This window comes from Bison bison, unplaced genomic scaffold (genome assembly GCF_000754665.1).
Source record: "Bison bison bison isolate TAMUID 2011002044 unplaced genomic scaffold, Bison_UMD1.0 scf7180017864029, whole genome shotgun sequence".
NCBI classification, from domain to species: Eukaryota; Metazoa; Chordata; class Mammalia; order Artiodactyla; family Bovidae; genus Bison; species Bison bison.
The window spans coordinates 1,869,752-1,882,976 of NW_011494601.1; the positions used below are offsets into that span (position 1 = coordinate 1,869,752).

At 39.5% G+C, this 13,225-nt stretch overlaps 1 protein-coding gene across 2 annotated transcripts in view; it reads left to right on the forward strand.

Annotated features, from left to right (window-relative positions):
* Positions 1-13,225, forward strand: part of DYDC1 (DPY30 domain containing 1) — a 24,763-nt gene that overhangs the window by 5,622 nt on the left and 5,916 nt on the right. For both annotated transcript variants that reach the window (XM_010834151.1, XM_010834150.1), the window contains exons 4-5: positions 2,488-2,589; positions 10,041-10,133. In XM_010834151.1, coding sequence (XP_010832453.1) covers positions 2,488-2,589; positions 10,041-10,133 — 195 coding nt within the window. The remainder of the gene's footprint in view (positions 1-2,487; positions 2,590-10,040; positions 10,134-13,225) is intronic.

Below are 13,225 nucleotides of genomic sequence, written 5' to 3' on the forward strand. Positions count from 1 at the left end.
ACACCACCCTTATGGCAGAAAGTGAAGAGGAACTAAAAAGCCTCTTGATGAAGGTGAAAGAGGAGAGTGAAAAAGTTGGCTTAAAACTCAACATTCAGAAAACAAAGATCATGGCATTTGGTCCCATCACTTCATGGGAAATAGATGGGGAAACAGTGGAAACAGTGTCAGACTTTATTGTTTTGGGCTCCAAAATCAATGCAGATGGTGACTGCTGCCATGCAATTAAAAGACGCTTACTCCTTGGAAGGAAAGTTATGACCAACCTAGATAGCATATTGAAAAGCAGAGACATTACTTTGCCAACAAAGGTCCGTCCAGTCAAGGCCATGGTTTTTCCTGTGGTCATGTATGGATGTGAGAGTTGGACTGTGAAGAAAGCTGAGCACTGAAGAATTGATGCCTTTGAACTGTGGTGTTGGAGAGTCCCTTGGACTGCAAGGAGATCCAACCAGTCCATCCTAAAGGAGATCAGTCCTGGGATTTCTTTGGAAGGAATGATGCTAAAGCTGAAACTCCAGTACTTTGGCCACCTCATGTGAAGAGTTGACTCATTGGAAAAGACTCTGATGCTGGGAGGGATTGGGTGCAGGAGGAGAAGGGGACGACAGAGGATGAGATGGCTGGATGGCATCAGTGACTCGATGGACATGAGTCTCAGTGAACTCTGGGAGTCGGTGATGGACAGGGAGGCCTGGCATGCTGCGATTCATGGGGTCGCAGAGTCAGACACTACTGAGCAACTGAACTGAACTGAGTATGCCTTTGTCTGAGAAGGCGATGGCACCCCCTCTGGTACTCTTGCCTGGAAAAATCCCATGGATGGAGGAGCCTGGTAGGCTGCAGTCCATGGGGTCGCTAAGAGTCAGACACAACTGAGCGACTTCACTTTCACTTTTCAGTTTCATGCATTGGAGAAGGCAATGGCAACCCACTCCTGTGTTCTTGCCTGGAGAATCCCAGGGATTGGGGAGCCTGGTGGGCTGCTGTCTATGGGGTCGCACAGAGTCGGACACGACTGAAGCGACTTAGCAACAGCAGCAGCAGCAGCAGCATGCCTTTGTATATATGTACCAAATTTTTTTTTATCCATTTAACTATCACTGGACTGTTAGGTTGCTTCCATGTCTTGACTATTGTAAATAGTGCTTAAGTGAACATTGGGATGCATGTGTCTTTTTGAATTAGAGTTTTCTCCAGATATATGTCCAGGAGTGAAATTGAAGGATCATGTGGGTTCTATTTTTCATGTTTTAAGGAACCTCCATACTTTTCTCCATGGTGATTGTACCAGTTTACATTCCCACCAACAGTGTAGGGAAGGGTTCCTTTTACTCCATATCACCTCCAACATTTATTATTTGTAAACTTTTTGATGCTGGCCATTCAAACTTGTGTGAGGTGATAGCTCATTGTAGTTTTGTTTTGCATTTCTCTAATAGTGATGTTTAGCATCTTTTCATATATATTTTGGCCATCTCTATGTCTTCTTTGAAGATAAGTCTATTTAGAATTTCTGCCCATTTTTTGATTGAGTTGTTTGTTTGTTTTGATATTCAGCTATATGAGCTGCTTGTATATTTTGGAGATTAATTTCCTTGTTGGCTGCATCATCTGCAAATATTTTTTCCCATTCTGTAGGTTGTCTTTTAATTTTGTTTATGGTTTCCTTTGCTGTGCAAAAGCTTTTAAGTTTAATTAGGTCCCATTTGTTTATTTTTATTTCCATTACTCTAGGAGATGGGTCAAAAAAGATATCACTGCAATTTAGGTCAAAGAGTGTCCTGCCTATGTTTTGTTCTAGGAGTTTTATAGTATCCAGTCTTACATTTAGGGCTTTAATCCATTTGGTTTATTTTTGTGTAGGGTACTAGAGAATGTTCTGATTTCATCCTTTTACATATAATTGTCCGGTTTTCACAGCATCATTTATTGAAGAGACTGTTTTTTCTCCATTGTATATTCTTTCTTCTTTTGTCATAGATTAATTGACCAAAGATGTTTGGGTTTATTAATAGGCTTTTTATCCTGTTCCATTTTGGATCGTCTGTTATAAAATTATATGAGTGAAATAATTGGCCCACTGTCTTTGCTTTTTAAAAGAAGTTCAATATTATCATTTCTTTTTATTATAAAAATAGTATGTTTATTATACAAAACTGGGCAACATGAAAAAGTAGAAGAAAACAAAGACCTCTATTTAGATTTTTAGGTATTTTTAGGTAGTCTAATCTTTTTTCTACATACTGTCTGGAGTTGTTTTTTTTTTTTTTTTACACAATTGTGAACAACATTCAATGTGTAACTTTAATTTTATGCTCTTTGTTGAAATAATACATTTTCCCCAATTATATAGTTTCCTAATGGGTAGACTATAATTTGCTTTCCTTTCCCTATTGGTGGCAGTTAAGATGCTTTCAAAATTGTGTTTTACAAATTGTTTTATCTGTAATTAGTAATGTGATGCTTTTCTTTAAATCATGCGAGAGACAAGAGGAAATGGCCCAACTGGAGCATGAAAGAGAAGTAGCTTTGATGGAGCAGGAGATGATGGAGAGACTTAGAGCAGAGGAGCTTCTCTTCCAGCAGGTGAGACCAGAGAGTTCAGTGGTGCCAGGAGCCCCAGCGGTGGCACCCTTGGTGTGGTGCCCCTACACGAAGGTGCAGAAAACTCCTCACTTCTGGTTGCTTAGATGTGCCTTTCTTATATCTTCAGTGTTATGTCTGTTACGTGGTTTCTTTTTTTTAATACTTATTTGTATTTATTTTACTTGGCTGCACCAGGTCTTGGTTGCTGGCATGGGGGATCTTCGTTGGAGACATGCAGACTCTTGGTTGTGACATGCGGGATCTAGTTCTTGTATGGGGAGCATGGAGTCTCAGCTACTGGACCACCAGGGAAGTCCCTGTATGTGGCTTCCTTACTGGGGAAGAAGCAGTGTGAAGTCGGAGGAAAACCCAGAGAGTCTGCTTTCACAGATGCCAAGGGGACAGCATCTCAGTGAGACCTGAGTGGTCAGTCATGTCTGTGGTTGGTCAGGTGAGAACAGAATTGCCAAGTGCTCACTTAAGGCCACTGGTGATCTAGGTGGGAGCAGCTGTGTGGGCTGGGGAAAGCAGGGGACATGGAGATGGTGAGTAGGTGTAGTGCTTTCAAGGAGATTTTCAGGGAAGGGGCTTTCTTTTGTTTGTTTGCTTTAAGGAACAGAGTGGAAGGGGAGTGGTTGATATAAAGAAATGAAGGGGATGTTTACTGGGGTCAGCTTTTTTTGGAGAACAGAGGAAACTGTCTCTGGAAAGAAGATTAGGCAGGTGAAAGTGTCCTTTGATTCAAGGGAAGAGGAGAAAATGGCATTAAGTACATGTGTGTAGGTTTTGTGGAGCAAAGATGAAAGCAGTTTCTGTGTGACCGTTTCTTTTTTATAAAGCAGGGACCATGATCATCTTGGCACCCCACTCCAGTACTCTTGCCTGGAAAATCCCATGGACGAAGGAGCCTGGTAGGCTGCAGTCCATGGGGTTGCTAAGAGTCAAACATGACTGAGTGACTTCACTTTCACTTTTCACTTTCATGCGTTGGAGAAGGAAATGGCAAGCCACTCCAGTGTTCTTGCCTGGAGAATCCCAGGGACGGGGGAGCCTGGTGGGCTGCCGTCTATGGGGTTGCACAGAGTCGGACACGACTGAAGCAACTTTGCAGCAGCAGCAGCAGCATGATCATCTACCCAGAATGAGGTGGTAAGGTAGGAGGTGACAGGAGAGTGGTGAAGGTTTGAAATGGTGACTTTGGAGAACTAGAGTTGACCAAGGAAACTTAGTGTTCCTTGGTTGCACTGAATTCCCTGAGTCCAACCAGTCATCATGGGGCCTTTTGGTTTGATTTTGTTATTATGTGATTTTCTCCACTTAGACCTAGGTGTACTGGTAAAGATGTGGAGGAGACAGACAGACTGAAGTGAGTTTGGGTTAGTAGGATTGGGGAGCTAAGGATGCTGGTATGAGAATGGTTGAAGAGGTGGGTTATGGACTATCAACCAGATAGGGGAAAGTCCTAGAGTGACTTGTGGACTCATTTAATCTATGGAGCACTTCTAAACCAAATTTGACTCACCCTTATACTTCCACCATATAGTACCTAACTCTAGAGACTCACTCCAGTTTACCTATTTTAAGAAGGGATTATTTGGGTGTGTGGATAAAAAGGAAAATGTAGACATGGAAAATAGCTTCTCTATCTTGTCTCCCATCCTCAATATTGGGTAAAACATTCTAGGCACCTTCGATGGATATGGCTGTAGAGGCCTTTAATGCTTCTGAGTCTTCATTTTTCAGTCATTGGCTTATTTTTGTGGGGAGGTTGCAAAGTGTTGGATGTCAAATGCGCATCCAAATGGGCAAGTGTCTCCTGCAGTCTCCCCAACTTTGAGTGGGGATCTGCCCTGCATCTTCCAGCTCCTGGAGCTGCATCTGTCCCCTGTCTATCTGAATAAAGGGAACTTCTTAGCAGTTCTCCTTCCCCAAGACAATTAGATCACAGCTGTGGAGATACCCCACAAGAAGATAAAGACTTATTTTCTTTACATTACTTCAATAAAGTTTGACAATACTAGACACTTTGCTCTGGCTGTATCAGTATGAAGCCACCCACTGTGCATCGAACCCTAAGCATTGTATTGGGTGGAAGATACGGTGATATCCTGCAGAAGGCACAGTGGCTGGTTAAAGAAGTGGACTGATGGGCAGAGAGATGAGAAGAGGAGAAGGGATGTGTGGACAGATGGACCAGCAGAGAAGCACTTAAAACAGAGTGAGGCTAAGGTGAAGAAAAATCAGAGAGGCTCTCTGTGCCCTTTGAGTCAAATAAACTGGAGGTCAGGACTCTGGTCACCTGCCTTTTAGTTGCAAAAGCAAGTGTCCTCATAGTATAGCTGACTTGAAATTCTTTAAAATTTTAGACACTCTTCAGCAAGCTGAGGTCCTTGTGAACAGGGAAACATTTTTATTGGTGTTTTTTACTTAAGAGTTCATTTTAGAAGTGATAGCTTTTATATTTGTTTGAATGTTTTGCTAATGGTTTTTGGTCACACGTGAAGAAAGCAGTTGAGTTTCAAACATTTCCTGAAAATGTTAAGAAACTGGTTATGTTGATCAGTGTGGTTGGTATTTAACAACTGCATTTTGCATTATTATTGACCGATTAGAGTTATTTCACTTTCTGTACTGATGTCTGAAATGATTGAATGATAACATTCCTGCATTTCAGCTAGCTTGCCCATCACTTTTATTTTAGTGGGGATGACATAAGAATACGAAGAAATTGATTAACAGCCCTTTGTGAATAACTATTAATCACTGTTTATTATCTCTTTGTTTGTAAAAAATGTATTTTTAAAAATCCTTAATATAGTTTTAAAATTCTCTTAATGGAATGAGCTTCTATTATCCTGTTTATGGGGTGGCACTGGAATGATGGTAAGAAATTATTTTCTAATGAGGTTAACAAACTCTTCCTGTAAAGGTGGATATTTTCAGGCTAAGAGGCAAAACTGAGGATATTGTGGGGATTATGGTATGTTATGTAGCCATAGCAAGAGAGAAATGTCTACAAATGTTTTATCAATGAAATAAAAAAATTTAAAAAATACAATTTTTTTCTGTAATGTGGGCTTACTATTGAGAAGAATTACACTCCCCCTTTAAAGATAAGAGTTCACCTAGTTGGACTTCAAAGATAATGTTCCCTCTCATCAAAATGGATGGAAATGTTTCTGTTAATGCTGATCTGTAATGAGATTTTATGTATTTCATCTATGAAAATATCTTTTCACTCATAGGTCCTACCAACTATTGATAATTAGTTCCTGTGCCTATAATATTCAGTGTATCGATCTCTTGGAAGGCACTTGTAGAAGTCTGCTCAATTTTCCTCCTTATATTTGTCTTTTAGCGTGTCTCTACCTGGTAAATTAATCCCTTCCAGTTGAAGGTTGGTGAAAGCTTCTCAGTTACAGTTTGAAATCCACTGAAAATGGATTTTGAAATGTGGGAATTTCTTTTGCACTTACATCAGGCCTAAACACACTCGGAAACTGTAGTTTGAACTTGGAAAATGTATCTGGCACAAATTTGTATGGGAATGGAAATCTCATTTCTGACAGCACTGGGAGTGTATACAGCAGCTTGACGTGGTTCAGACGGTATTAGCTTTTGTTGAAATGATTTTACTGAAGTGTTAAGTTTTACATATAAGTGCTATTTTGCCTTATACTTTTAGACTGAATTGATTAAAAATTGTTTAGTCTACAGCAGAAGCTAATTTCCAAAGTTATTTAATGTTTGATAATTGTGGTTGAAAATGGCCTTCTCATTCAGACATACCTCAGTCTTGTCCCTGAGCTCAAAAATTCACAACAAAGCTATTAGGCATGAAACTATCGAGTGGTAGAGCATGTAAGGATATGTTCAACTTCTATTTCTTTTTTTAAAAAAAAATATATGGTCTTTGTAAACATTTTATTTATTTATTCGGCTGCGCTGGGTCTTAATTGTGGTGTGCAGGACCTTTAGCTGAGGCTTGTGAGTTCTATCAGTTGTGGCGTGTGACCTGGAGTTCCCTGACCAGGAATTGAATCCAGGCCCTGTATTGGGAGCATGGAGTCTTAGCCACTGAACCACCGGGGAAGTCCCCAGCTTCTATTTCTTATGAAAATTCATAGAACAGATGATGGTTAAATTCATAAGGGTAAATGAAGGTCACTGTTGACACTGTTACTGAACCAAACTCAAATCTGTTCATCCAATGCACAGTAAAGCAGAATCTGTTGACACTGGCTTGTGTTGAAGGCAGGTACAGAGTTTACTGCAGGGTAACAAGCAAGGGAGTAGGAGACAAACTGCATATCCACTCTCACTTAGTGTTTGAGTGAGTGATTTTCTTAAAGGGGAAAAGTAAAGAGGCTGGGATTAATCTGGTGACATTTCTATTTTTTAAATTGAAGTATAGTTGATTTACAATACTGTGTTAGTTTCATGTATATAACAAAGTGATTTGGTTATACATATATTGATAGATACTTTTTCTATTTCATTATAGTTTCATTATAGTTTATTACAAGATATTAAATATAGTTCTCTGTGGCATACAGTATCCTTGTTTATTTTATATATGGTAGTGTGCATCTGTTAACCCCTACTCCAATTCCCCCTACCTTTGGTAATCGTAAGTTTGCTTTCTATCTCTGTGAGCTTGTTTCTGTTTTTTATGTTAAGTTCATTTGTACTATTTTTCAGTTTCCATGTACAAGTGTGATATATTTGTCTTCCTCTGACTTATACTTAGTATGATAATCTCTAGGACTATCCATGTTGCTTCAGTACTTCTGTGATATTTCTTAATCATTGCTTTTTTTCAGTCAGCGATTGATTTTTCAGTCGTTTTGAACTCAGCATTGACTCCTTTGGAAGTCAGGGTGTCGCCCATTTACAGTTCTCTGCCCAGGTGGTCCATGGCTCAGTGGGTCAGTTAGCTCATCTTCTCCTAGAGAAATGATCTGAATTTGTACATTAATGATAAAATAGCAATTTTAGAGCATTAACGATGTTACTGACAATAGCAATTTTAGTCATCTGACTCTGGTTGATTATAGTGTTAGCACAGAATTGAGGTCAGAGAGGACAAAAAAGGGAATAAAGTTTTGGATAGGGAGAGTAATCATAAACTCAGTACAGGAACTCAACTTTAGGGGGTCTCAGTTTCAGCACTGCTGGCTCAATAACACCTGATCAGTTCAGTTCAGTTGCTCAGCCGTGTCCGACTCTTTGCGACCCCATGGACTGCAGAACACCAGGCTTCCCTGTCCATCCACCAACTCCCAGAGCTTGTTCAAACTCCCATCCATCCAACTGGATGATGCCATCCAACCATCTCATCCTCTGTTGTCCCCTTCTCCTCCCACCTTCAATCTTTCCCAGCATCAGGGTCTTTTCCAATGAGTCAACTTCACATCAGGTGGCCAAAGTATTGGAGCTTCAGCTTCAGCATCAGTCCTTCCAATGAATATTCAGGACTGATTTCCTTTAAGATTGACTGGTTTGATCTCCTTGCTATCCAAGAGACTCTCAAGAGTCTTCTCCAACACCACAGTTCAAAAGCATCAATTCTTTGGTGCTCTTTAAGAATTTTCCATAGTTTGTTGTGATCTACACAGTCAAAGGTTTTGGCATAATCAATAAAGCAGAAGTAGATGTTTTTCTGGAACTCTCTTGCTTTTTCGATGATCCAACGGATTTGGCAGTTTGGTTCTTCTGCCTTTTCTTAATCCAGCTTGAATATCTGGAAGTTCATCTGGAACTCTAACACATGATAGAGTCAAATATTTCCTGAAGAGTAGCTGCTATTGAATCATACAGTGAAAACTCATAGGCTTTAAACACTATGTTTCACAAACTTTGTAAATTTGTCCAATTAGGCCTTTTTCTGTTCCACACACACTTTTTTTTGGCAGGTTGTTACGCATCTTAGCAGATTTCATATCTGGTTGTACTGAATTAATGTTCCTCAATGTCTGAAGATGTTCTTGCCTATAGTACTGTCCCAGGAAGATTGCTCATGGTGGTTGATTTTTCAGTCACTGCAAACTCAGCATCAACTCCTTTGATAAACAGTAGCTAAGCAGTGCTGAGAGCATTTGCCTGCTCATCAAGGGCAAGGAAGATCAATATTTCCCTTGTCTTTAATTGGCCTTTGAAGTTGCTCCTCGTGTCATCCACTCTGAGCAACTGTTCTCACCAAAAGGCTAATAACCTTATTATTTTTTTTTTTTAGACCCTGAAATCAAACTTGTTTTGATTAAATCACCATTGGTGAATGCGTTTCTTTGCTTGGCTAACAGAGGAGCCACTTGGGAGCTCACTTTCATTGCAGCCTCCTTTTCAGTTTTAATTTTTGTGAAGAAATTCTGTTCTGGTGAAATAATTTTGTTTTAAATTATCTAATATTTCCAACCTTTGTGTTCATGCGAGTTGAGACCATTGTGATGAGTGCTTACTCTGATAATATTGACATTTAGTGTATTCTTTTAGTACAGTGTCATTGAATGAGAAACATCCTTTGCTGTTGAATAATTTGATAGTAAAATAACCCACATTTTTCTTTGTCTTAAAAGAGCAGCATTCAAAATTCGCTTCTTTTCTTGATGGATAATGCACTGGTTAAAAAAATAGCCCGGTGATACTATGGCAGTCCAAGCACTGTGAGTTCTGATGTATCAGTGAGCTTGTATGTACTGGTGCTGAGCAGAAGTGCAAGGCAGTGAGAGCACCACCTGCCGCCTCTGTTGCACATACGTGGCTCTGCTGTCATGGGGCAGAAGCAGTCATAGTGAATGAGTGAGTGAGCGTGAGCATGGCATTGTGTCAAGAAAGTTTTATTTATAGACACTGACATTTGGACTTCATATAATTTTCATATGATAAAATATTATTCATTTGGTATTATTCAACCATAAAAATGTATAAAAAACTTTCTTCACTTGTGGACTATAAAAAAACAGGAGTTGGGTCAGGTTTGGCCAGAGGAATTTAGTCTGTGGACTTCTGTTCTCCTGGAGCTAGGATATATGTTGAGATGGGACCAGATATGTTGTTGATTATCTCTGGGTTCAGGTGATATACTTAAAATGTTCTCTATTATTTTACAACCAGATTTTGGCTATCTGAAGATCTATCTGTTCTTAAAGAAATTTTATCTGAGAAAAATCACTGCAGTCTCATTTGTAGCTTCTAGAACAATAGGGAAAATGATTTAATTTTGTACAAATACTTCTTTTCTAAAATTAGCAATTAAGGAAGCTTCCTTTTAAATTTTGTACATCAGGAAATATTTGTAAAAGCTAAAGTACTGGAAGCCTGTGATCATTTATTCTCTTATGTTTCTGAAATTTAGGTGGGTGTAACCTTAATTATCCTGGGATACTTCAGAGTAATCGAGTGAATTCCTTGCGGTAAACTCTAATATGACTTATTTATATCTTAATATTCAGCAACAGCTGGAATTCCAGCTGGAGTTGGAAGAGCAAGAAAAAGAGAGACAGAGAATAGAAGAACTGGAGAGAGCTCAAGAACAATTTGAGAAGGTAAATTAAAGTTTTATAAATGTTTATTTTATTGAAAACCTCTTAGAATCCTGACTGTTACTTGCGGTTGTTATGGCAGGGGAGTCACAGTCTACAGGCCTGCCGCATATTATTTGTGTGACTTAAGCAAATGCTATAGCCCTTTTCAGCTTCAGTTTACCTTTTAGAAAAATAGGGATAACAGTATAATGTTATTGGCAATATCTCACTGGGCAGTTGTAAGGATCAAATAAGATTATGTATGTGCAACTGCTTTGTGAGCAGTGGCGTCCTCTAATATTGACATGGTCAACATTTTAGTCAAGAGATAGTGGCTCCTAATTATGGTAGCTGATACTGAAGGCAAAGTTCTTTGTAGTATTGGGGGTATTCTGATCTCTGAGACAATAGTGTGTCTCTTTTCTTCACACTGGCTGTATTGTCAACAATAACTTACATTTTAAAATATGTTCTTATTTGGATTTTTCATGTCTTTAAAATTTTCAGTAACTTAAGCCAAAAAAGTCCATCTCCCTTGACTGTGTCTGTTTTATGTCAAGCCTCCTGCTTGGTCAATGTTTCCTTGTATCCAAAAAGTATATGTTGTATAGACCAAACTTTTGCATGACTGAGTTACACTTTTTAACTGGATATTTCATATTGTATGCTTACAACTATCAGTTGTTACTCAAATGTTATTCCTCTACTTATTCCATGATTAAAATTGAAAAAATTTAAAATAGAAGCAGGTTTTGTAGAATATATTTATTAATGGCTTAGATGAGAGTATCATTGTTTAAAGCAATTTTAAAAAGTAAGTTAAAGGGTAAGTTAAAATTTAAAAAAAATGAGATTTAATTAATTTACTATTTTTTCCCATCAATGTACAATGCTTATCATTCTAAAAGAGATGAATAAGAATTGTTCTTTACAAAGTGAAATCATTTAGTCCTATTGTAGTCCAAGTGTTGGAAGACTACTTTTGTGAGTCAAAAAGATGAGATTTTATAAGGATAAAATCAAATACCCATACAGAGTTTTAAAAACACAGATGCTGATGTTATCTTTGTCTGAATGAGGGTAGGATACATGGATATCCATGCATACACACACACATATAAATACGCACACCCTTCCACTTCAGTTAAGATTCAGTGATCGCAAATAAAAGAAGAAAACTCAGAATACATCAAGAAGATAGTGATCAAAATGATAAAATAATTGAAAGTGTGTTTTATTGAGATGCCCTGATAGTTATAGCTGAATGATATAGAAAGTCTGTGATTTATAAGAGGGATTGGCTCCAAAGGGTTCCAGTTCATGTTACTTACTTTCTGGGCATTATCAGACTGAGTGTCCAGAGCTGCAGTAACATTAATAATCCATATTCCTACTGGCTTATCACCCCTTTCTTCCCTGCAACATACTGCCTTGCTCAGAGGCAGATTCATCCAAGTCTTTTTGTCTGGCCTTCTTGTGGCTTCAGAGACATGACTCAAACTATCATTTGCAAAAGGAAATTTATTGGAACGATCCTGGGTTGAAGCAAGTGTTTTACAGCTAAGCTGTGAAGGGCTTTGGTTGAGCTGGGTCTTCCAGACCTCTGGGAGCAAGAGAGTCAGTGCTGCCAGGGCTCACACCTCTGCTGTTGTCTCTCACTGTGGCCTGGTTTGCTGCACATGGGTAGGGATCATCATGGTCCTTAATGGTTCCTGGGTCTTATAATGCTGTGGCTCCTACCATCTGAAAGGAATGGATTCCTTTCTTTTAGGTTTCAGTTAAGAAAAGAATCTTGGGAAGGATTCTGACTGGATGAATTTGTGTCAAGTATCCATCCCTTGGTTGAGGAACAGAGTCCTATGAGAACATGGATTTTTCCATCAGAACCACGAAGTTGTGGGAAAAGATGTGTGCAGGAGAAGGGAGTGATCTGGAGAAAAGCATATGGTGCTAAGTTGCTTCAGTTGTGTCTGACTCCTTGCAACCCTATGGACTGTAGCCCACGAGGCTCCTCTGTCCATGGGATTATCCCAGCAAGAATACTGAAGTGGGTCGCCATGCCTTCCTCCAGGCGATCTTCCCAACCCAGGGATCACATGTGTCTCTTACGTCTCCTGCATTGGCAGGTTGGGTTTTTTACCACTGGCGCCACCTGGGAAGCCCATGTGTGCCATTTAGTTCAGTCCAGTTGCTCAGTCGTGTCCGACTCTTTGCAACCCCATGGACTGCAGCACGCCAGGCTTCCGTGTCCATCACCAACTACCAGAGCTTGCTCAAACTCACGTCCATCAAGTCGGTGATGCCATCTAATCATCTGATCCTCTGTCGTCCTCTTCTCCTCCTGCCTTCAATCTTTCCCAGCATCAGGGTCTTTTCCAGTGAGTCAGTTCTTCACATCAGGTGGCCAGAATATTGGAGTTTCAGCTTTAGCATCAGTCCTTCCAATGAATATTCAGGCCTGATTTCCTTTAGGATTGACTAGTTGGATCTCCTTGTAGTCCCAGGGACTCTCATGTACCACGTGTCCCTAATCATCAGGGCCATTATATAAATGGTCACGAGATGATGACTCACCTTTGGACAGCTGAAGTGAATCAGCTCAAGAGCAGTTAAGTTAGCTTGCTGCCTTAGAATGAAAAGATAGAGGCCACAGCAAGGTTTGGTTTGATTAGAAGATTGTGTTTTCACATTCAGAAAGCAGTGTCCTATGTGTTCAGAGTGCTTTATAGAGGGCATTGCCCAGGTGCTGTGGCGAGGTCACATGTATTAGGTAGTGCCTTGGGCCAGACTAATTGCTTTAGAAATATTTGCTTCTTTTCTACTATGTATAAAATTCTATTTAACTGAAAGTTCTTTCAAAATCTCTTATTCTAAGCATTTATTAAAATTTTTATTTTGTCACTTTTCACTTTTGTTAGTAATTTGGCTTCAGGGTTAGTGTTTCAGCCTATTTCATTTTTTAAAACATTCTGCTGCTGCTGTTGCTAAGTCACTTCAGTCGTGTCCGACTCTGTGTGACCCCATAGATGGCCTCCTACCAGGCTCCTCTGTCCCTGGGATTCTCCAGGCAAGAACACTGGAGTGGGTTGCCATTTCCTTCTCCAATGCATGAA